Here is a 24,392-nt window from a genome sequence, read left to right as displayed (position 1 = left end):
TACATGAATTCATTAATATAGTGCTAAAATATTTCTTATATGTAAGTCTCAGTGATAAGCAAGCTAGAGAATACAAGATGACTAAGCATCCCTGATTCATATGGTGGCAAAATAGTAAACAATTCAGTGATTGTCAAAGTTAAGAATGCATTAGAATCACCTGGAAGGCTTATTAAAACATGTATTTCTAGGCCCAATCCCCAAAGCTTTTGATTCAGTAGATTTTGGTAGAGCACAAGAACTTGCATTTCAAATAAGTCCCCAGATGATACTGATCCTACTAATGCTGAGAGCACACTCCATCATTTACTGTGTGAGCTTGGACAAATTACCTAATCTCTCTGTGCTCCATCTGTCATTTGGTTTCTGCCAATAGGAAATAATAGTTGTATTAGGTGTTGTATGAGGGTTGAGTTAACATTTGTAAAAGAGGATTTTAAAATACAGGAAGGGGAACAGTAAGCCAACCTTATGTTAATTAAACATCTTTCTGTGGTATGAACTGAACAAATTTTAAGACTATTGTCTTCCTCATTTGGAGTTCTGTGGTTATATTAATTCAGCTCCAAGAAACATAGTTTTTTTTTTTCTTTTTGGAAAGGCTCTTTCAGGCTGTTGACCCATCTGGAACTTAAATTTAACTAAATCCCCTAAACTCTTTTCACACTTGATGGTGCCAAGCCAGGTTCCTATTGTCCTATACTGCTGCAATTTATGTCTTTGAGCCTAAAGGTCAAGCTTAAAATTTACCCTTTTTTACTTGTTGACTTTGACCCTTCTGCCTGTTGAGGTCATTTTCCAATCTTCATTCTGTCATCCAGTACCTCTCCCTCCAGTTCTGGATATTTCAAAATTCATAAGCCAGTCTTCCATGTTTTCATTTGAATTGATTAAAATTATTGAATAATACAGGACACTCCCTTAAAATTAACACCAGCCTATACAACAGCAACCTTGTAGACATGATTATTTACCTGGTTATGAATCTGCCTAACATCACTACATTCTAACTTACAGTGCTGCCCAATTTTTGTCACCTGGCTCACAGGATTCTGTGGACAAACTTGGTCTTTCTAAAATTCAAGTGTTCTCGAACTCTGGGGGAAATGCTAAATGGGGCTACCCTTGTACTCTTCTGGGAATGATTTTCTGCCAGTGCTTCTCCACCCACCTCTCAATTTTTCCATCTGTGACCAAATTAGTTTGACACAAAAGTTCAAGTTCCCATAGTTATAAAATTTTCTTTTCATCTAGCAGCTTTCCATCCCTACCCTGGTAAAGCTTAATTATTCTATTAATTTACTTAATTAATGAAATTAACTAAATAAATTTGTTTAATTTATTACTTAAATAATTAAATCAACTAAATAAATTAATTTAATTATTTTATTATTTATTGCAACATGTTGCTATAGTTCATATGGAGAAATCAACATGTAAACAAGTTAAGATGTTTGCTCTAGGTTAGTGAGTAGACCTGGGAGGTAACCAGCTGTGGCAGGCCATGCTCCAAGCTATAAAATGATGTATAATTTCAGCTATACCTTCATGGCTACTTACCTTATAAATAACATTAGAGTAATTATGTTTTCTTAATTTTTAATTTCATTTTTGAATAGATAATATATTCACATGTATCATATCTTGAAAAAATAGAAATACACACATACATATAATATTTAGTAAAAAAAATCTTCCTGCTATTTTTCTTTTATCTTCTTAGTCTCCTAGAGTCGTACCCCATCACCACTCACAGTTCACTAGTGCCATTTATTTATTGAATACTTTTCAGTATTTCTTCATGTACATGGCAGTAAATATAAATAGATATTTCTATACCTCCTCTTTTTAACACTATACACACTGTTCAGCAAGTTGCTTTTTTTGGCGATTTTTTTGTATCAACAAAAGACTGCTTTCTCACTCTTTTTTTTAAACATATTTTATTGATTATGCCATTACAGTTGTTCTATTCCCCCCTTCATTCCCCTGCACCCTGCACACCCCCTTCCCCACCATTCCCCCCCTTTAGTTTATGATCACATGTCTCAGGTTCTTTAGATTCCATATCTCCCCTTCTATGCTTGCCCTCCCCCCTATCTATTTTCTACCTACCATCTATGCTACTTATTCTCTGTACCTTCTCCCACTCCCACTTCCCTGTTGCTAACCCTCCATGTGATCTTCATTTCTATGTTTCCACTCCTGATCTAGCTGTCCTCATAGTTTGCTTTTGTTTTAGGTGTGGTTGTTAATAACTGTGAGTTTGCTGTCCTTTCACTCTCCATATTTTTTATCTTCTTTTTCTTAGATAAGTCCCTGTAACATTTCATATAATAAGGGCTTGGTGATGATGAACTCCTTGAATTTGATCTCATCTGAGAAGCACTTTATCTGTTCTTCCATTCTCAATGAAAGCTTTGCTGGATAGAGCAATCTTGGATGTGGGTCTTTGGATTTCATGACTTGGAATACCTCTTTTCAGCCCCTTCTTGCCTGTATGGTCTCTTTTGAGAAATCCGCTGACAGTCTGATGGGAACTCCCTTGTAGGTGACTGTCCCCTTAGCTCTTGCTGCTTCTAGGATTCTCTCCTTCATTTTAATTTTAGCTAATGTAATTATGATGTGCCTTGGTGTGTTTCTTCTTGGGTCCAACTTCTTTGGGACTCTCTGAGCTTCCTGAATTTCCTAGAAGTCAATTGCCTTTGCCAGATTGAGGAAGTTCTCTTTTATTATTTGTTCAAATAAGTTTTCCACTTGCTCTTTCTCTTCCCCTTCTGGTATCCCTATAATTCGGATGTTGGAGCATTTAAAGATGTCCTGGAGGTTCCTAAGCCTCTCCTCATTTTTTTGAATTCTTGTTTTTTCATATTTTTCTGTTTGGTCATTTTTTTCTTCCTTCTAGTCCACTCCCTTTTTTTAAATATATTTTTAAATTTTATTTATTTATCTTTAGAGAGTAAGGGAAGGAGAGAAGGAGAAAAACATCAATGTATAACTCACGAGGTTGCCTCTCGTGAGTTCCCTGCTGGGAACTGGCCCGCAACCCAGGCATGTGCCCTGACTGGGAATCAAACCATGATCATGTGGTTTGCAGGCCTGCGCTCAATCCACGGAGCCACACCAGCCAGGGATGGTCCACTCCCTTGATTTGAGTACCAGTTTCCTTTCCATCACTATTGGTTTTCTGTGCATTTCCCTTTACTTCAATTAGTTTAGCCTTCATTTGTTCCTCTAATTTGTGACTAAAATCAACCAGTTCTGTGAGCATCCTGATCACCAGTATTTTGAACTGTGCATCTGATAGGTTGGCTATTTCTTGGTTGCTTAGAGTTATTGGCTCTGGGGCTTTGACTTCTTCTTGAGCCATGTTTTGGTCTGTTCACTCCTGTTACATATGAGGAGCAAAGCCTTAGGTGTTCACCAAGGTGGGGCCACCCAGGTCGCTGGGTTGTGATGCTGTATGTGGGGGAGGGGTCAAAGAGGGGCAATAGCAGTCCCCTCTGCTTCTTCCCGCCATTGGGGCCTGCATGGTCTGTCTCACTGTTCACTCCTTCACCTGGTTTATCTGCACGGGAATGTGTGACTGCGGTCAGCCTTCTGCCTCGCGCCCTCACTGGGTCGGCCCACTGCCACCACATGCATGGGATCCGCCCACGGCCAGGAGATTTTTCATGCCCAACCCCACTATGCTGCTGGCTCTGCCCCTCTTACTGGTCTGGCTGAACAGTTTGTTGTTGTCAGACTTCTGTATAGTTCAATTTTCTCTGTTTTGGCTGCCTTTTTTGTTACTAAAACTTTATTGTCTTCAAACTTGGATGTGCGAGAAGGCACAGTGTTTCCACGTACACCTCCATCTTGGCAGAAGTCTCTTTCCTCACCTTTTTTATAGCTACAAGATATACTATTATATGGATATAACATAATTTATTTACTTAGTTTCCTCTTAATAGATTATTTGTTAGTTTTCAGCCTTTTGATATTATAAACAATGCTGCAATGAACTTCCTACACATTACTTTACATATACATACAAAGGTGTAATTACTAGGTCAAATGATATGCCAAATTGCTCTCTATATGGTTTGTGTCACTTTGCTTGTTCATCTTCAGTGTATGATAGAGCATATTTACCCCTTGCCTCTTCTACCAAGTGTGTTATCTATTTTTATTTTGGCTATCTTCTGGACAAGAAAAATATGGACCCATGGTCTACTTTTACTTAGTATCTTTGTTATTATGAAAAAGTTTGCTTACCTTTTTGCTTTTAAAAGCCAATTTATATTTACCTTTCTCATCATCATTACACCTATCTTATTTTCATCTATACACTGGGAAACAAGTTAGTTTTATGAACGGCCCACTTTGCAGATAAGGAAACTGAGGCCCAAATAGTTCAAAGCACTTAGTCTCACTGCCACTGTTGCCTCACCTTTAGAAAGAAACTAACACAAAGGACCTTTGGCATCATTTAAAAACTTTGGGGCCCTGGCTGGCATAGCTCAGTGGATTGAGCATGGCCCTGCGAACCAAGCAATCATGATCCGAGCCCCAGTCAGGGCACATGCCTGGGTTGTGGGCCAGTTCCCCCTGGCGGACTCATGAGAGGCAACCATACATTGGTGTTTCTCTCCCTCTCTCCTTCCCTTCCCCTCTAAAGATAAATAAATAAAATCTTTACAAAAAACCATTGGGGACATAGGTAAATTCCAGGACCTCTGGCATGAGGAGTTCTTGCTTCTAAGCATATCTCACAGGTCCACTAGATGTTGGCAGGAAGCTATTTCCGTGAATCCTCTAATTGAGGTATATACTCAAAGTCATACGCTCACCTACAAGGTGTTGCTGAGAAGAAGTTACTGAGTAAGGAAGGGTAGCACAGAGCAGAATCAAATTTGTAAACAAAGAGGTAAGATTAGGGCCAGGCCATGAGTTAGGGCCTGCCTTTTTGGTTGGCAGGAGAGCAAGCACATAAAAAAGATACCATCTTTTTACTATTTTCTTCATATATCTTATAACCTGACTCCCAGTGTTTTAGTTCTATACTGAATAGTCTCACCCTTGTTTTCTCTTTCCTCTAACATATTCTTGTCATTGTATCTAGCCCCTGTCACCACTTTGACCTCATCTTTTGCCACTCTCCCTCTTTCTTACTCAACAACAACCATTCTATTCTCTTCACTGGTCCTTAGACACCCCACACATTCTCTCTTCCCTGGCTCCTATCACTTATTTTTTACCTTTTCCCCACAAAATTCTTCCCCCAGATATCCATATTGGTCACCTCCTCACTTTCTGAAAGCCCCATTTTAAATGTCACCTTCCCAGAAAAGCTGTCCCTGACCATCTCTCTAAATTAACATTCTCTACATTCTCCATCCCGTTCTCTAGCTTTCTTTTTCTTCATATCATATTATTTTTTATATTTATGGGTTATGCTCTATCTCCCTCCATTGAACATAAGTTCCACATGATCAGAGACTATTTTTATCTTGGCCATGACTGTATTCTCAGAATGTAACAAGGATAAGCACAGACAATGCCCTCAATACATACTTGTTGAATAAAGAAATTACTATGTTTTAACTAACATTGTGTTAGCATGTCACTTTTTATTTTAAAAAAAACGGTTGGAAAGGGGGACTACTTTTGGTTAACATGTTCAGGGTGAGTAACTACTTCCAAGCTATACTACCGAGGGGACATAACAGACGCCCCTTTGCTGAGTCCTGGCAAGCCCTGAAAATTTGGTGTATGACTGGCTAGCAGGCTTAGAAATTGGACCTAGAGGAAGACTGCTTTAGATTTTTTCAAGCAAAACAGCCATGCAATCTGCTCAAGTCAGCATTTTTCCTTCAAGCTACCTTTCACCCAGGCTACAACAAATGGTACTTCTCAATCCACCCCCTGGTCCAAACCATTCAGGAACAAGCTACATGATTTTTGCCTTCTGAATTTATTTTTGCTGAAGCATCCCTGGCGAGCTACAAGCTTAGAGATTTGGGGGCCCATGATTTGTCTAGAATCCCCTAGAGGGCCATTGTTCAGTGCTTATCCCCCTTCCAAAAAGCTCTAAGATTCAAAACAAGCTGGCAGCCTTTGGAAATTTAGACTGCTATAACTCCAGTTCTCTATGGAGAACTTCAGTGTTGGGGATTATTAAAAAGCCTCTCTCTTGCTCAGACAATTTCCCTATAGTTTTGTTTTCTTTGAAAGTTGGTGTGATAACTTGAATTGCTCTATCAGAGCTAAGAGGAGTTAATTAAGATCCCTGCTTCATCCCACATTGATATATTCGATTTTTCACTCATAGTTAAAAGGCAGCCTTTTCTCCCTTCTCTCCTGACCCGGTATCTTCTCACTATAAGAAACAAGGCAGATCCCTAGCACAAAAAGGACTAGTTGCCATACTGATTTTCCTCCTTGGCTCTCAATCTTCTCCTTCTTCAGTTTCTCCTTAGCATTTTATTAATTCTTCACTGTGGCACCAATTTCTTTATTCCTTATGTTCCAGTGTAGTCTTGTGTATGACCCTGTCTCCCCAGCTTAAGGTCAGGAATCATACTCTTAGCAGTAGCTAGCATGATGATTAGAATGTAGTAGTTGCTCAGCAAATGTCAGTTGCCTGGCAATAGCTGGATAAAGACTGTTTTTTGTTTGTTTGTTTGTTTGTTTGTTTGTTTGTTTTTTAATAAAAGCCCCTTGGGTTTTATACTGATTTCTCCTCTGTTCCTGTACCTTACCGAGTTTAGGGCACAAGGAAACTCTGGGAGATATTGGAAATGTGTATTAGCTTGATTATGGTGATGGTATTATGGCTGCTTGCTTATGCCTAAACTCGTTAAATTGTACACATTAAGTAGTGCAATTCTTCTATATCAATTATACCTCAATTAAACTGTTTTTTTAAAAAAGGTGTTTGCAAAATTTGATGTTAAGTTGTATCTTGTTTCCGTCTCAATGGCCTGTTCTTCTTTCCCTTCTTTTTCTTTTTGTTGTGTGCATATATCAGGCCAATTAGTAGTATCTTCAGACTTCTGGAATCTTGATTGGTCATCAGCCTGTTCATGTCCCCTTCTCATCTTCATCAACTCCAAAAGTGGTGATCATCAAGGGATCGTCTTCCTCCGAAAATTTAAGCAATACCTTAACCCATCGCAAGTGTTTGACCTGTCAAAGGGTGGACCTGAAGCTGGGTAAGCATGGGAAAAGGCATATAGTGGGTATATAGAAAGGAGTTTGCCTTTTATACATTCTAGACTAGAATAGACTTCCTGGAATTAGTTCTAGTACCTAGGCAGAAAAGAACTATTTTCTCGAGTTAGGGCTCAGATGCAATAACTCCAGAGTATTTAGGATTGGCCTGTATTTTGGAGGACTTTTAGCCCTCTCCCAGAAATACTTGCAAGCCCATATCCTGCTCTCAGATTTACTCCACCTTTTCTGGTTAGAAAAGGTAAAACTATATTTCCTAACCTCAGAGGTGGAGGCAAATGAATATTGCTGTCAACCTTTTCTGTCACTCATTCTTTTTTTCCTCCATGGGGCCAAATAGATATATCTCTACTACAGGCCTCTTTTATTTGACAGTCATCTGGCTGTTCAGCCCTAGTTTCTGTGAGTCCATTGGCTACCATGTGAGGCATTCTTCTAGGACCTCAGGAAGTACATTTAGCTAGGTTACTAGTAGCTTCACATGAGCAAGCTTGCCCAGAGCAAGGTTGGGCACAGAATAGTGTGTATTCAGGCAAGGTCTGACCTCCAGGACTGCCTGTGGTACCATTGCCTATAATTTTAGGTACACAGAGAGATAGGGACTAAGGGAAAAAGGCAGGTATCCTGTTAGAAGGGTACATAAACGGCAGTCCTTGGGCCCTGGCACATTGTAGGAAAGTTGTAAAACCCAGAAGTTCATGAAATGACTCCTTTTTCCCCTTTCATTTCCAGGCTTTCCATGTTCAAGAACTTTGCTCGCTTTCGAATTGCAGTTTGTGGAGGAGATGGCAGTGTGAGCTGGGTCTTATCTCTGATTGATGCCTTAGAATTACATGAAAAGGTGAATCCCTAGCTAACTGAGTTTAGCCAGTGCTAGAGAGACTGGGATGTGGAGTTTCTCATCCCAACAAGTTCTTGGTTGTTACTCTCCTTATCTATAAAATATATGTTTTCTATTGGTTTCATACTCAACCTGACTGGTAGATTTCCAGTCTAAGCCTGCTCACCTAGACCATTTTCTAGTTGTCTAAGGACAGAGAAATGAAAGAGCAGAAAATATGAGCAGTGCTCTATTCCTCAAGCCCCAAAGTGAAGATTGCAAGGGGAGGAGAGGAAACAAAAAAAGTGGCCTCAGGCAAGATTCAGTCCCTATTTCCTACCCTTCCTGAGGCAACTGATTGTCTTCCTTGAGTCTTAAGAGTAACAAACTTTCCTCTATCTCTCCCCGCTTTCCCTAAGCAGCCCTCTGCTCTTCTAAATCCAGTAGCTTTGTCTCCTGAGATTCCTTACCTCTTTAGCCCAGCTAGATACAGATCTGTGGCCATATTTCTCTTTCCTATAATGACTATATATATTAGTATATTCCAGCAACTTTTGCCTTCACTGGGTAGGTTTTGTATAACCAATAGCAGAGCCCAACTTCTTAGGGAAATTTTAAGTTCATTTTGAACATCTTTCTATCACATTTCCTAGAGTCATAAATCCCTTATTGCCACTGGCTTTGATACCATAATCTTTCCCAAATAGTGCCTCCTGGGTTCTTTTATGGTTGAATTGTGGTAGCATTGTCTGAAAACAGTGTCTGGTTTTGTTCTTGCAGTGTCAGCTGGCAGTCATCCCTCTTGGAACTGGCAATGATCTGGCTCGTGTCCTAGGCTGGGGTGCATTCTGGAACAAAAACAAGTCACCCCTGATTATCCTCAACAGAGTAGAGCAGGCTAGTGTAAGGATTCTAGACAGGTGAGTGGCTGAAATATCAGGACATTGTGTCTTTTCTAGTTGTTACACTCTTTACTCCCAGTTATATCATTTCAATCAGGAATGTTCTAACCTCCCTCACAGAGCCTTTCTGGCTTCAGTAAGGGACAGTTTGGGAGGTGGGGGGCTTGACTATTAAGAAACCAGGGTCTACCATGTATCCTTCAAACATCACTGAAGCCCATCATCAACTTAAAATATTCTAGAGCAGGAGCTCCATGGCTAAATTTCAAAGGTTCCATGAACCTCCTTCAAATCGCATACCTATGTAAGCATATTTTTAAGTATAAAAACTATTCTATAGCTTCATTAGGTTTGCAAGGAAACTAAAACAGCAAGAGTTTATGAACAATTGGCCTACATTGTCTCTGCTCTAGAGATGAGAGAGTATTTCCATCCTATCTTCTGATAAAAAACAACTTTCTGTGCTGGGACATAGTATTTGATATATGACTGCCCATAATGATATCCTGGTATGCTTTCTCAAGATACCAAGCTGGGCCCTACCATAAATATTCTAATTCAGTAAGTCTTGGGTGGGACCCTGGTATGTGTATCTTACAAAAGCACTTTAGGTGATTTTTTTAAAGATTTTATTTATTTATCTTTAGAGGGGAAGGGAAGGAGAGAAGGAGAGAAATATCAACGTATGGGTGCCTCTCGTGTGTCCCCTGCTGGGAACTGGCCTGCAACTCAGGCATGTGCCCTGACTGGGAATCAAACCATGATCCTTTGGTTCACAGGCCCATGCTCAATCCACTGAGCTATGCCAGCCAGGGCCTTTAGGTGATCTTGATAGTTACCTCTGGTTGAGAAGCATTGCTCTCTGAGAATCTTACGATAGAATTCCTTCTATCGCACTGTCCTAGAGATGCTATGAGGCAGAGACCCCTCTTGTGGTATACCCTAAGATCAGGTGACTTGAGATAGCTTGGGCATTCACTAAAATGCATTTCTCACCAGCATATAAACATTTTGATTACTTTTTCACATATGAAGCAAAAATGCCAGCCTGTGATGAAACAGAGTTCTAAATATCTGTCTGTCTTCGAACTTCATTTTAGATGGAGTGTGATGATCCGCGAGACTCCAAGACAAACCCCATTGCTAAGAGGACATGTAGAAATGGATATACCCACATTTGAGGTAATTACTACTCAACTGTGATTCAAGCCAACATCTTTATTACACAGTGAAATAATAGGCAAAATCCAGAGATAAAATATTGTGCTGTCTATGAGCTTGATAAAAATGAGATCCTTGAAAATTTGGGGACATGTCAATCAGCAGCTATTTACTAAAAACTGTGGTAGGTACTGGGGATATAATCTATTCAGTGATTTACTTACATATTCACTCAAAATATTTATAGAAAATATTTATGGATTGACTACTATGTGTGAAATACTGTTCTATCAGCTGTTTTTATATGCTACTTGGTAAAGAAGAATGACACAGCCCATTCTGTCATGGAGCTCATAGTCTAGGTGCAGTGGTAGAAAAATAGTTTTTATAAAGTAGTATGACTGTCAGTATATAAAGAAATAGCAGGGGTGGGAACACCCAGCAGGTGTACCTAACCAAGTCTGGGGGAAATCAGGGAATGTTTCTCTGAATGAGCACCATTTCAGAAGATATTTAGGGACCAGAGGGAATTAAGCAGGAGAGTAAAAAAAACAGGAGGACTGTTGCAGATAGATGGAACCGTGTGTGTGTTCCAAAGGAAAGAGAACACAGAGTATTCACAGAACTGAAATGCCTTTATAATGGCTGAGACATAGGGGTCAGGAAGTGTGTATAAGCAGAATGACTAAAGATAAGGCTGAAGAAGTAATGAGGGGCATGCCAGGAAGAACCTGTTAAACCATGATAGAAAGTTGGAACTTTTGTCCTAAGAGCAATGAGAATCATAGAAGATTTGTTTTTATCTCATTATGAAAATTTTCAAACATATAGGAAATTTTAAATGGTAGATTCTACTATTAATATTCTACTATACTTTATCACAAATCTGTTCATCTAACTATTCTGCTATCCAATAGAAAGGATTTAAGCAGGGTAATTGCATGGTATGTGAAGAAACAATTGAAAAAATAAAGACTGGAGACAAAGGGAAAAAACAAGAAACACTATAATTGTCTGGGGAAAAGATAACGATTTGGACTGGTGTAGTGGTAACAGAGACAAGGAGAAATGGACATATTTAAGACATATTGAAGAAAGAATCATCAGAGCTTGGTAGACACAAGTTGTAGTTAAAAGTACAGAGAAGTTAAAAGATTCAAGGATCAGACTGCCTGGAATGGAATTCTGACTCTGCCATTTATCAGCTACCCATTTCCCTGTGCCTCAACTTCCTGTTCTATGAAATGGGGATAATAATAATCCTTATATCATAGGGCTTTTATTAAAAGTACATAAAAATATACTTGTAGCTTAGAACAGAGCCTGGCACATAGTAAGTACTATATAAGTGGATGCTATTATTATTACTAATATTATTATATAAGAGGTGATACTCTGACATTGGAAAAATATGGGTTCAAATCCCAAATCTATTATTTACTGGCTATGTAATATGAGATTGTTCATCTGAAAAATGGAACAAACATTACCACCTTTATATGAGTTTGGAATACTTATTACAATAAAAGTAAACAATATAGACCTCTTATTTTTAGAATGACCACAGATATAATATTATCTACAAGGATCTTCAAAAGAATTCCTTGCTTATGATTATTTCCAGAGAAGCAGTTGAGTCAATGGTAAAGAGTCAGTAAACAAATAATAGGGAATAAGGATGGACAGCACACCATGTCATAGTGCTGAGGTTCCAGGGCTGAATACTCCTTTCCTCCCTAGGCTGCTGCCATCCAACACTTAGAATCTACAGCCACTGAGTTGAACAAAATCCTGAAGGCCAAGTATGCCACAGAGATGATCATCGCAACCAGGTCAGTCTTCTTTTGGCTCTCAACCATTGGGGATATTTTTCCCCTCACAGGCTGTGTGCAATCAGAGATAGGATTAGTTTTGATAGTTTGGGGTATTGAGGCCAAGAAAAGTACAGTAAGTCCTCACCTAACATCATCAATAAGTTCTTGAAACTGTCACAAAACAATGTAAATGAAACCAATTTTGCCATAGGCTAATTGATATAAACAAGAGTTAAGTTCCTGTGGCATCTCATCAATGTTAAAAGAAAGTGGCCCTGGCTGGTGTAGCTCAGTGGATTGAGCGCAGGCCTGCGAACCAGACAATCGCAGTTCGATTCCCAGTCAGGGCACATACCCGGGTTGCAGGCTGGTTCCCTGCAGGCCAGTTCCCAGCAGGGGATGCATGAAAGGCAACCATACATTGATGTTTCTCTCCCTCTCTCCTTCCCTTCCCCTCTAAAGATAAATAAATAAAATCTTTAAAAATATATAAAAAAAGAAAGTGACAATGAATAAAACAATATTATTTAAGTGCCTTCTGTATATGTTTATTTTTTCAAATCACATTTCTCCCAACTTAAACTTCTTGAAGGGATAGGTTAGAAAAAAAAAAGATGATATTGGGTTGAGAGGTCCTGCTACTCCAAAAAGAATAAAATAGCATGTCTGAGATTTAGAAAGAGGGAAAGAATTCTGGTCAAGATGGCAGAGTAGATAAATATTGTGCTTGCCTCCTACCATGACCACATCAAAATTACAACTAAACTACCCCGGCTGGTGTGGCTCAGTGGACTGAGTGCCAGCCTGTGAACCAAAGGGTCACCAGTTCGATTCCCAATCAGGGCACATGCCTGGGTTGCAGGCCAGGTCAGGTCCCCAGTGGGTGACGTGTGAGGCAACCACATATGGCCCTTCCCCTCTGTCTAAAAAAAAAGAGGATGGTTACTGAAGATTTTTTAAATTATTTTTTAATTACAACTAAGCTAAAACTGTACTTGAAAAATAACTAAATAAATTTTTTAAAAAATTACAACTAAGCTACAGAACAACCATCATTGAGAACGACCCGAGGGCTAGCTGAACAGAATTCCTGTTACTAAGGATATAAAGAGAAAGCCATGTTGAGTCTCATAGAAGAGATCAAGACACGAAACAGGCAGGCCCCACAACTGTGTGGCAATTTTGAAGGGATACTTAGGCTGCATTGGTCCCCACTGAGAATCAAGGGGTCCCAGGCCCACACTGGGCTGCCCAGCCCAGGGATCTAATGCCAGAAAGAGAAGTCCTTATAATATCTGGCAGCAAGGATTGTGGCTGAGTGATATGGAGGGCTGCTGGAGCCCCAGGCACTACAGCTCTTAAAGGGACTTCACACAGACTCACATGCTCACAAACTCACTCACTCTGAACCCCAGCACTGCGGTAGCAGCTCGTAAAGAACTAAGGACATCCAAGAAGGAGCCAAATTGACTATCTTCAGGGCAAGGGCTGGAGGGGCAGGGATCAGAGCAGCTCTCCCTAGGATAGAAGTACTGCCAGAGGCCACTGCTCCTTTGTTGAGAACCTCTCTTCATTTAGCTATCCAGGTGCAGGTGGGTGCCAAATACAGCTATTCATTATTTTAGTTAAAACCATTCTTCCCACCCTGGTGATTTTCTGAGACCTTGCCCCACCCAATTCACACACTCAGACTGAACCTCTCTTAGCAGCTTTCCCATACAAGTGGCCTTTCATGGCTCATGTTTCAGGTTTTCTTAATATCTCTCAAAAGTCCACAAACATCAAACAAGCAGTGGCTGGCCTTTGCATGACCAAACCTTTTGCTGAGCAGTACAAAGCCCAGCACTAGAGGCAACTGTCCTCGATTCACAGCATAACCACTCTCAGAGGCCTCCAAGACAAGCACAGATGGTAACTAACCACAGATCCTTCTGTAAACCCTACCAGGTAGCTCTGGGCCACACATAGAAAGTAGCTGACTTTGCCTGTGTCAGAGTCCCTTCTAGAATCAACAAAACCAGTGGCCAGCTTCAAAGAACACCAGAGCACCACGCAAACAAAGTCACTTATGACACACCCATAGGGCAGATTGAGCAGGCACAAGAACCCCAGTAAAGTGAATCCTGCTCAGTGGGATCAGCCCCCTGCACAATAGCTTGTCTGCTATAGACACAGCTATTCTCCACAGTCAACCAGAGAGTCAGTCACACCCACTGACATGCTAACAGCAATCAAGGTTCAACTACGACAGGAGGGTACATACTACCAAAACAAGGGACACCCCTGGAACACTAGGCTCAAGTGACCAGGGACATTGGACCACACATGACCCCTATTATATAAGGATACATTGTCAAGACTGGGAGACTTAGCCAATCTACCTAATACATGAAAACAAAAGAAGTCAGCCAAAATTAGGAGACAAAGAAGCATGTCCCACATGAAAGAACAGGACAAAACTGCAGAGAAAGAACTAAATGAAATAGAGACAAGCAATCCACTAGATGTTGAATTCAAAACTCTGTTATAAGGATGCTCACTGAACTTAGGGGAAGAATAGAAAAACCTCAATGAGAACTCATGGGAAACATTTAAAAAGAGATAGAAAACATAAAGAAAAAGTCAGAAAAATAATACAATAACTGAAATGAAAAATATATTACAGGGAATCAACAGTTTATTAGATAAAGCAGATCATATTGGCAATCTGGAAGATAAGGTAGTGAAACACCCAATTAGAATAGTGAAAAGAAAAAGTAATTTATTTTTTAATATTTAATTGGTTGTGCTATTACAGTTGTCCCAATTTTCCCCCTTATACTTCCCTCCACACAGCACCCCCCACTCCCTCAGGCAATCTCTATACCATTGTTCATGTCCATGAGTCATGCATCTAAGTTATTTGGCTACTCCCTTTTCTATACTGTACTTTACATCCCCTATGACTATTTTATAACCAGCAATTTGCTTCTTATTCCCTTCACTTTTTCACTCATACCCCCAGAACCCCCTCCCCTGTGGCAGCCATCAAAATGTTCATAGCTACGTTTCTGTTTCTGTTCTGCTTGTTTGCTAAGTTTATTTCTACATTCAAGTGTTAATAGATATGTATTTATTGCAATTTTCTTGTTCATAGTTTTGATATTCTTCTTTTCCTTAAATAAATCCCTTTAACATTCCATATAATAATGGTATGGTGATGATAAACTCCTTCAGATTTTTCTTTTTAAAAATATATTTTATTGGTTATGCCATTACAGTTGTTCTATTTACCCCCCTTCATTCCCCTCCACCCTGCACACCCCCTCTCATACCATTCCCCCACTTTGGTTTATGTCCATGTGTCTCAAATTCTTTAGATTCTATATTTCCCATACTAGTCTTCCCCTCCCCCTATTTTCTACCTACCATCTATGCTACTTATTCTCTGTGCCTTCTCCCCCCTTCTCCTCCTCCCACTCTCCTGTTGCTAACCCTCCATGTGATATTCATTTCTATGGTTTCACTCCTGATCTAACTGTCCTCTTAGTTTGCTTTTGTTTTAGGTGTGGTTGTTAATAACTGCAAGTTTGCTGTCCTTTCACTGTTCATATTTTTTATCTTCTTTTTCTTAGATAAGTCCCTGTAACATTTCATATAATAAGGGCTTGGTGATGATGAACTCCTTGAATTTGATCTCATCTGAGAAGCACTTTATCTGTTCTTCCATTCTCAATGAAAGCTTTGCTGGATAGAGCAATCTTGGATGTGGGTCTTTGGATTTCATGACTTGGAATACCTCTTTTCAGCCCCTTCTTGCCTGTATGGTCTCTTTTGAGAAATCCGCTGACAGTCTGATGGGAACTCCCTTGTAGGTGACTGTCCCCTTAGCTCTTGCTGCTTCTAGGATTCTCTCCTTCATTTTAATTTTAGCTAATGTAATTATGATGTGCCTTGGTGTGTTTCTTCTTGGGTCCAACTTCTTTGGGACTCTCTGAGCTTCCTGGATTTCTTGGATGTCTATTTCCCTTGCCAGACTGGGGAAGTTCTCCTTTATTATTTGTTCAAATAAGTTTTCCACTTGTCACTCTTCCTCTTCCCCTTCTGGTACCCCTATAATTCGGATGTTGGAGCATTTAAAGATGTCCTGGAGGTTTCTAAAAGCCTCTCCTCATTTTTTAAAAATTCTTGTTTTTCATATTTTTCTGTTTGGTCATTTTTTCTTCCTTCTGGTCCACTCCCTTGATTTGAGTCTGTTTCCTTTCCATCACTATTGGTTTTCTGTGCATTTCCCTTCATTTCAACTAGTTTAGCCTTCATTTGTTCCTCTAATTTGTGACTAAAATCAACCAGTTCTGTGAGCATCCTGATCACCAGTATTTTGAACTGTGCATCTGATAGGTTGGCTATTTCTTGGTCACTTAGAGTTATTGGCTCTGGGGTTTTGAGTTCTTCTTGAGCCATGTTTTGGTCTGTTCACTCCTGTTACATATGAGGAGCAAAGCCTTAGGTGTTCACCAAGGTGGGGCCACCCAGGTTGCTGGGTTGTGATGCTGTATATGGGTCAAAGAGGGGCAATAGCAGTCCCCTCTGCTTCTTCCCGCCATTGGGGCCTGCAGGGTCTGTCTCACTGTTTGCTCCTTCAGCTGGTTTATCTGCACGCAAATGTGTGACTGCGGTCAGCCTGCTGCCTTGCGCCCTCACTGGTCCACCCGTTGCTACCCCACACCTGGGATCTGCCAACTGCTGCCTACAAGCCTGGGTTGGTCCCGTGGATCTTTCGTGTCCAACCCCGCTCTGCTGCTGGCTCTGCCCCTCTTACCAGTCTAGCTGAACATTTCATTGTTGTCGGACTTCCGTATAGTTCAATTTTCTCTGTTTTGGTTGCTTTTTTGTTACTAAAACTTTGTTGTCTTTAAACTTGGTTGTGCGAGGAGGCACAATGTTTCCTCCTATGCCTCCATCTTGGCTGGGAGACTCCTTTAGACTTTTCTTGTCTGGAAATCTCTTTATCTGCCCTTTGATTTTAAATGATAGTTTTTCTGCATAGAGTAGTCTTGGTTGTAGGTCCTTGCTTCTCAACACTTTTAATATTTCTTGCCAATCCCTTCTAACCTGCAAAGTTTCTTTTGAGAAATCAGCTGACAGTTTTATGAGAACTCCCCTATAGGTAACTAACTGGTTTTCCCTTGCTGCTTTTAGGATTCTCTTTTTATCTTTAACCTTTGGCATTTTAATTATGATGTGTCTTGGCATGGTCCTCTTTGAATCCATCTTGTTTGGGACTCTCTGTGCTTCGTGGAGTTGCATGTCTTTTTCCTTCACCAACTTAGGGAAGTTTTATTTCATTATTTTTTCAAATAGATTTCCAATCTCTTGCTTCTTCTCTTCTTCTGGCACCCCTATGATATAAATGTTGGTACACTTAAAGTTGTTCCAGAGGCTCCTTACACTATTCTCATTTGGGGGGATTCTTTTTTCTTCTTGTTCTTCTGATTGCTAGTTTTTTGCTTCCTTGTGTTCCAGATCATTAATTTGATTTTTGGCTTCATTCACTCCACTGTTGATTCCCCATAAATTGTTCTTTATTTCTATGAATATATCCTTCATTTCTGACTAGATCATTTTATGCTGTTGAGGTCCTCACTAAGTTCCTTGATCATCTTTATAACTTTAGCCCTGGCTGGTGTGGCTCAGTGGATTGAGTGACAGTCTGCAGACTGAAAGGCCACCAGTTCCATGCCCAGTCAGGGAACATGCCTTATTTGTGGGCCAGGACCCCAGATGGGGGCATGTGAGAGGCAACTGATCTATGTTTCTCTAACATGTGTTTATCTCCCTTTCTTTTCTTTCTCCTTTCCCCTCTGTCTCTAAAAAAAACCAAGTAAATAAAATCTTTAATAAGAACTTATGTTTTGAACTCTGCATCAAATAAATTGCTTATCTCAATTTTGCTTAGCTGTTTTTCTGGAGTTTTATCTGTTCTTTCATTTGGGCCATGTTTCTTTTGTCTCCTCATTTTTGCAGCCTCCCTGTGTGTCTTTTTTTTTGTTTGTTTGTTTGTTTTGTTTTGTTTTTATGTACTAGGTAGAGCTGCCCTGACTCTCTGTCTTGGCAGCATGGCCTAATATTGTAGGTGTCCTGTAGGGTCCAGAGCCACAACCTCCCCTATCACCCAAGCTGGGTACTTAGGGTATGCCCTTCGTGTAGGCTGAGTACGCCCTCCTCTTGTACTTGAGCCTTGATTGCTGTTGACACAACAATGGGAGGGATTTACCCAGGCCAGTAAGCTTCAGGGACAGGCTGTGACCACTGACCACCAACCTCCGTCCTCCATAGAGGATCAGCTGAGCTGGGGCCCAATCCTCAGAGCAGGATTTATTTCAGCAGTACTCTGGTACCTACTGAGTCTGTCCCTTGAACATGTCACTTTTGGAACTGTTTGGGTTGTGGTGCTCTGAAGTGGTCTGTAGCTGTCTACTGGGTGCATAGCCTCTAGGGTTTCTTGGGAGGTACAGGCCAGCATCAGCCACTACTTGTGTTTTATCTGGGACTACTTGGCATAAGCAATAAAGTGATCTGTACATGGCTGTTACTTAGGCTGGGCTTGGAGGTGCACAAGTGTGGCCAGGATGTGAACCAAGGCCAACTTATGCTAGTGATAGGCCTGGGGCCACTTGGCAAGAAGTATGGAAGCTCACTGATGCAGCTGCTACTTGTATGGGAGGATTTAGGAAGATCTGAAGTATGAGCTGAGACAAGACTTTTGTATGGAAAAGCCACTGTTAACAGCTTGGGTGGGCCTATAAATTGGGTGGGCCAGAGCCTGAAGGAATCACCAGTGTGGGACAAACAGTGGGGGCCATGGTGATAGAGTCTCAGATATAGTTCCTGTTGGTGGAGGGCTCAGAAAAGGAACAATGGCTACCACCAACAGTTCTGTCTGGGAGAGAATTGTTCCCCAGCTCTCACCCTGATGCTGACCCTTCAGTATCTCCCTATATGTCACTGGTGCTTTTAAAGCTGTTGCACCAGTGCTAGAGGTCAGAGGGAGTGAGTCTTAATAATTCTGTACATGCACCCTTTAAGAGAACTTGCTTGGAAATCCAGCAGTTCCTTCCACTGATCCAATCCACACTGGTTTTTGCAGCCAGAGTAATGGGGACTTGCCTTACTGGCATTGGAAGCCAGGGCTTGGGGGCCTGGTATGGTGCTGGGACCCCTTGCTCCTGAGATATCCTTCCCATTTTTTATCTACCACATGTGGGTGTCAGACCAGACCTTTCCACATCTCCACATCTCTGCCCCTCCTACCAGTCTATATAGATGTGTTTTCTTCTTTAATTCCATAATCATAGGGCTTTTATTTAGCTTGATTTATGATGGTTCTAAGTGATGGTTGATCTATAGTGTAGTTGTAATTCTGATGTGGTGTGAGGAGACAAGGCATGTTTAACTAGGCCACCATCTTAGAGAATCTCAGAAAAATTAATTTAGAAAATTAGGATAGTGTAAGGAGCCTCTGGGACAACTTCAAGTATACCATCATCTGCATCATCAGGGTGCCAGAAGGAGAAGGGAGAAAGCAATGGTTCAGAACCTATTTGAAGAAATAATGATGGAAAACTTCCATTAACCTGGGGAAATAAATACAAGTCCAAGAAGCACAGAGGGTTGCAAACAAGATGAACTCCACAAATCCCACAACAAGACACATCATAATTAAAATGCCAAATGTTAAAAATAAAGAGAGCATCTTAAAAGTAGCAAGAAAAAAGCAGCTAGTCATATACTAGGGAGCTCTCATAAGACTGTCAACTGAAACTTAACAGAAACTTGGGAGACCTGAAACGATTGGCACAAAATATTGAAAATGATAAAAATCAAGGACATACAACCAATGTTGCTCAACCAAACAAAGCTATCATTTAGAATTGAAGGACAAATAAAAAGTTTCCCAGACAAGATAAAATTGAATAAGTTCATCTCCACTAAACCAGTAGACAACATATGTTAACAAAACTTCTTTAAGAACAAAAGAAAAGATTAAAAATATGAGTAGAAAATATTGGAAAAAAATTCTCACTGACAAAGGCATACACATAATATAAGAAATAAATCAACCAAAACATAAAGCTAGTACAAAGGTTAAAGGGCAAAAGTAGGCAGATACTGTATAATTAGAACAATAAATTAGTGAATACACAAACACACAGGAAGTAAAAAATAATGAGAAAAATATAAATGTGGAGAAGGTGAGCAAACATTGTTGTGATTTTAGAATGTGTTCAAAGAGGCCATCAAATTTTAAAAAAGACCGCTTTAAATATAGCTTGGTATACAGGAAGCACATAGTAACTACAAATCAAAAATCTGTAAGAGATATACAGGAGCAAAAAGAAAAAATAATCCAAACACAACACTATAGAAAGTCATGAACATATAAGAGTAGAGAGCAAGAGAATACAAAAGAACAGAGAGCTACAAAAATAATCATAAGACAATTAATATAAGGTCAATAACTAAATGCCTGTCAACGACCACTTAAATGTAAATGGAATAAATACTCCTATAAAAAGAAATAGGGTAGGTGAATGGGTAAAAGAAAACAAGACCCATACATATGCTGCCTACTAGAGACTCACCTCAGATCAAAAGCCACACAGAGACTAACATAAAGTGATGGAAAAATATTTTATACAAAGGAAAAAAAACAAAAGTTGGGGTAGGAATACTTATATCACACAAAATGAACTTTAAAGCAAGAGCTGCAATAAGAGAAAAAGGAGGGCATTTCATAATGATAAAGAGCTCAATCCAACAAAAGGACGTGTCTCACAAATAGCTACAATATGAGACCTGCAACTGTAAAATTTCTAGTTGAAAATATAGGCAGTAAACTCCTTAACATCACTTTTAGTAATATTTTTTGTATATGTCTCCTTGGGCAAGGGAAACAAAAAATAAACACATGGGAGTACATAAAACTAAAGAATGTTTATACAGTGAAGGAAACCATCAACAAAACAAAAAGACAACCTATTCAATGAATGGAAGAAGATATTTGCCAATGACACATCCAATAAGGGGTTAATATCCAAAATATATATGGGAGTCATGCAACTTAACACACACACACACACACACACACACACACACAACAATTTGGTTAAAAAATTGAAAGAAAACCTGAGTAGGCATTTCTCCAAAGGGGGCATAATGATGGCCAACAAACATATGAAAAGATGCTCAGCATATCTAATCATCAGAGAAATGAAAATTAAAATCACAATGCGATATCACCTTATACCTGACAGAATGGCTATTATCAATAAATCAACAATAACAAGTGTTGGTAAGAATGTGGAGAAAAGGGAACCCTCATGTACTTTGGGGGGAAATGTAGATTAATGCAGCCACTATGGGAAACAGTACAGAGGTTCCTCAAAAAAAATAAAAACAGAACTACCTTATAACCCAGCAATTCTACTTCTGGGGATTTATCTGAAGAAACTCAAAATGCTAATTCAAAAGAACATAAGCATGCCTATGTTCATTGTAGCATTATTTACAATAGCCAAGATATGGAAGCAACCCAAGTGTCCACCTGTGGATGAATGGGTAAAAAATATGTGGACCTATATGCAATGAAATATATTTGCAGCAACATGGGTAAACCTAGAGGGTATCATGCTAAGTGAAATAAGTCAGACAGAAAAAGACAAATACCATATGACTTCACTTACATGTGGAATCCAAAAAATAAAATAAATGAATAAACAAAACAGAAACAAACATAAATACAGCAAACAAATTGATGAGTGCCAAATGGGAGGGAGGTTGAGGGGCTGGGTAAAAAAAGGGAAGGGATTAAGATGTACAAATTGCCAGTTATAAAAACAGTCATGGGATGTAAACTACAGCATAGGAAATATAATCAATAATATTGTAATCATTATGTATGGTGTCAGATGGGTACTTAACTTATTAGGGTGACCACTGTCTATGTTATATAAATTTCTAATTACTATGTTGTACACTTGAAGCTATTTAATATTGTATATCAACTTTAATTGAAAATAATTGCTAATTTATTTTTAAAAGATAAAAAGAAGGGTTATAGATTGAAACACAATATTCCACACCATCCAAGAGCATGGCATAGCTCACTTTAGCAGGGACACCTTGCTTTTTCTCTGACACTAGGAAAGATTTCTGTAATATTTACCACAGTTGCTTTCTCCTAGCGTAAACAACACATTCTCCCCTTCTAAATATGTGGGCCATTCTTTCCTACTGGGATTCTTTGGAGGGTTAACTGTCAAGTCTACCACACTCTCCTTTGATCAACACTCTCCACAGGGACAGCTCTCCCAATATCATTATGTTTATACTAAGTTAGCTGGATCCTTGAACCATAGCTGATTTGACCCAGGGTGAAATTCTGACCCAAATTAGATCAGTTGAATTGTTTTCTGGAAATTTGAAATTAGGACTAAGAAATGCTAAATTCTCTTTAAATACCTTCTTATTTTACTATAAGCACATAAAGGAGCAGAGAAAACAAATAGAAAGGGGAGAGGGAGTTGGGAGAAGATGGAAAAGCAAAGGGAGGGATGAGAGATCAGGAAATAGAGAGAAGAAAGATGGGGACCAATGACATTATATGAGAAAAGAGCTCTGGATCTCATGATCCATGTCACATTGTGCCATCTATCTCATTTTTCCAGATTTCTGTGTTCAGCAGTGGAAGATTTTGTGGTTGATATTGTAAAGGCCTGGAGTCAGATAAAACAGAACAATGCAGCAATAGAATCTGTGATTTTGAAAGTAAGTTTCCATTCCTTTTGCCTTGTACTCTTTGTGGAGCCAGGTCCCTCTCACTGGGAATTGTAAAAGAAAGGCAGAGAGGAGTACCTGATAAGCCTCCCTGATGTAGAAAGTCCACCTCATCACACTTCCATCTTTCACCAAATGAATAGCGGCACTATTCATGCTTATATTGAATACATGCACCATCTACCTAACTATATGCAAAGCATCTGCCCATACCTGGACACGAATGTACAACAAGCATGTATACACATGGTTGTAAACCAGAACATGCTTCAAAATATGTACAAATACATACCTACATTCATCTCTATAATAACAACAGCAACAATAATAGCTAACACTTATTATAACACTCTGCCAGAGACTGTTAAGCACTTTTAATCTTATTTGACTTATTTAATCATCACTTTTTCCTTAGAATATAGAAACATAGAGAAGTTAGGTAACTTGCTCAAGACACAAACTGTGATGTGATGTAGCTGGAAATCAAGCCATAATTAATCAAAACATCCCCAAACATGCACACATAACAAAGATGGCAGCACACACCCATGCAGGGACACATTCACATCCACAGAAGCATGCCCATAAAAATACCTATTCAGAAATATTTATCTTTACTCAAGTTGGCCATGTCATTTTACAGGCCAGTCATCCATGAGAAAAACTTACATTGGTTCCTGCAATTGCTCAGAAACAAATGAAATATGTTTGATTCCCTAACACTCCTTGGTTATTCCATTATATCTACCCAAGTACTTCTTTGCACCATCGTTCATCTCCCCACAGATAACTTTCTATGCTCAATGTTTCTGTCTAAATACGGTCCCTCTGCACCTCTTCCTATACCATCCCAGCTCCTCATTCTGTCATCTCAAGCAGTGGTCCCTCATAACAGTGCCCTGTCTCCTTCCTTTCTATATAGAGTGACATAATGTATGATAAGCTCAGTGTCTTAATTGATGTCCTGGCTGAGGAGGCAACAGTTGAGAAGAGTGCTACAGTATGTGAAGACAGTGGCAAGACAGATGGAAAGCCATTCATCCAGCAAATAGACCACATAGCCAAGTGCAAGTTGGAGCTGGCCACAAAAGCCAAGAATCTCCAGAAATCCTTGAAACTCATAATATTCCAAGTTGAACAAGGTAAGGGTCCCAGGGTCGTGGCGATTGAGGTAGGGGAGAGAGAAGGTTCCAGTGGATGGTTTATTGGTCTCCCTTTTTCTAGATTTTCTATTTGGCTCCCCTACCAAAACTTGACTAGATTCTACATTCACATAGCATTCAAACTTAGTTCTCGGACTGCTGATTTGAAAAGTGTCAGTCTTAATAAACTGCCCCTTTGGTTCCTCCTACTTCCCAGGCACTCAGCTCTTGCTACTCATTTATTTTTGAAGCTATCATTCATTCTAAAGAATTGCAGCTGATCAAAGCTCTGTGAACTTCCACCACCAGCCATGAATTTTTTTCCACCTGTGTCTGTTTTCACCCAACCACCAAGCTTGTGACTATTTTTTAAAAGGAAAATATTCATCTCTTCATGTCTTGCATAGTATCAGTGAGGCACAAGGGCCCTGAGAGTGGTTCTGGCAGCTCTGAAACTGATTGCTATCTCCTTAACTCATGACAAGTTGCAAGCTTTCAACTCAGTATGAAAACTTTTTCA

At 39.7% G+C, this 24,392-nt stretch overlaps 1 protein-coding gene across 1 annotated transcript in view; it reads left to right on the top strand.

Annotated features, from left to right (window-relative positions):
- Positions 1–24,392, top strand: part of DGKK (diacylglycerol kinase kappa) — a 150,289-nt gene that overhangs the window by 103,917 nt on the left and 21,980 nt on the right. Inside the window, exons 11-17 of the mRNA XM_037158858.2 lie at positions 7,013–7,196; positions 7,948–8,056; positions 8,816–8,955; positions 10,038–10,119; positions 11,839–11,930; positions 22,622–22,721; positions 23,653–23,872. Of these exons, the coding sequence (XP_037014753.2) occupies positions 7,013–7,196; positions 7,948–8,056; positions 8,816–8,955; positions 10,038–10,119; positions 11,839–11,930; positions 22,622–22,721; positions 23,653–23,872 (927 nt within the window). The remainder of the gene's footprint in view (positions 1–7,012; positions 7,197–7,947; positions 8,057–8,815; positions 8,956–10,037; positions 10,120–11,838; positions 11,931–22,621; positions 22,722–23,652; positions 23,873–24,392) is intronic.

This window comes from Artibeus jamaicensis, unplaced genomic scaffold (genome assembly GCF_021234435.1).
Source record: "Artibeus jamaicensis isolate MK-2021 breed Jamaican fruit bat unplaced genomic scaffold, CSHL_Jam_final contig_60, whole genome shotgun sequence".
NCBI lineage: Eukaryota > Metazoa > Chordata > Mammalia > Chiroptera > Phyllostomidae > Artibeus > Artibeus jamaicensis.
The sequence above is the reverse complement of the archived record's forward strand: the minus strand, read 5'-3'. Positions and strand labels throughout refer to the sequence as shown.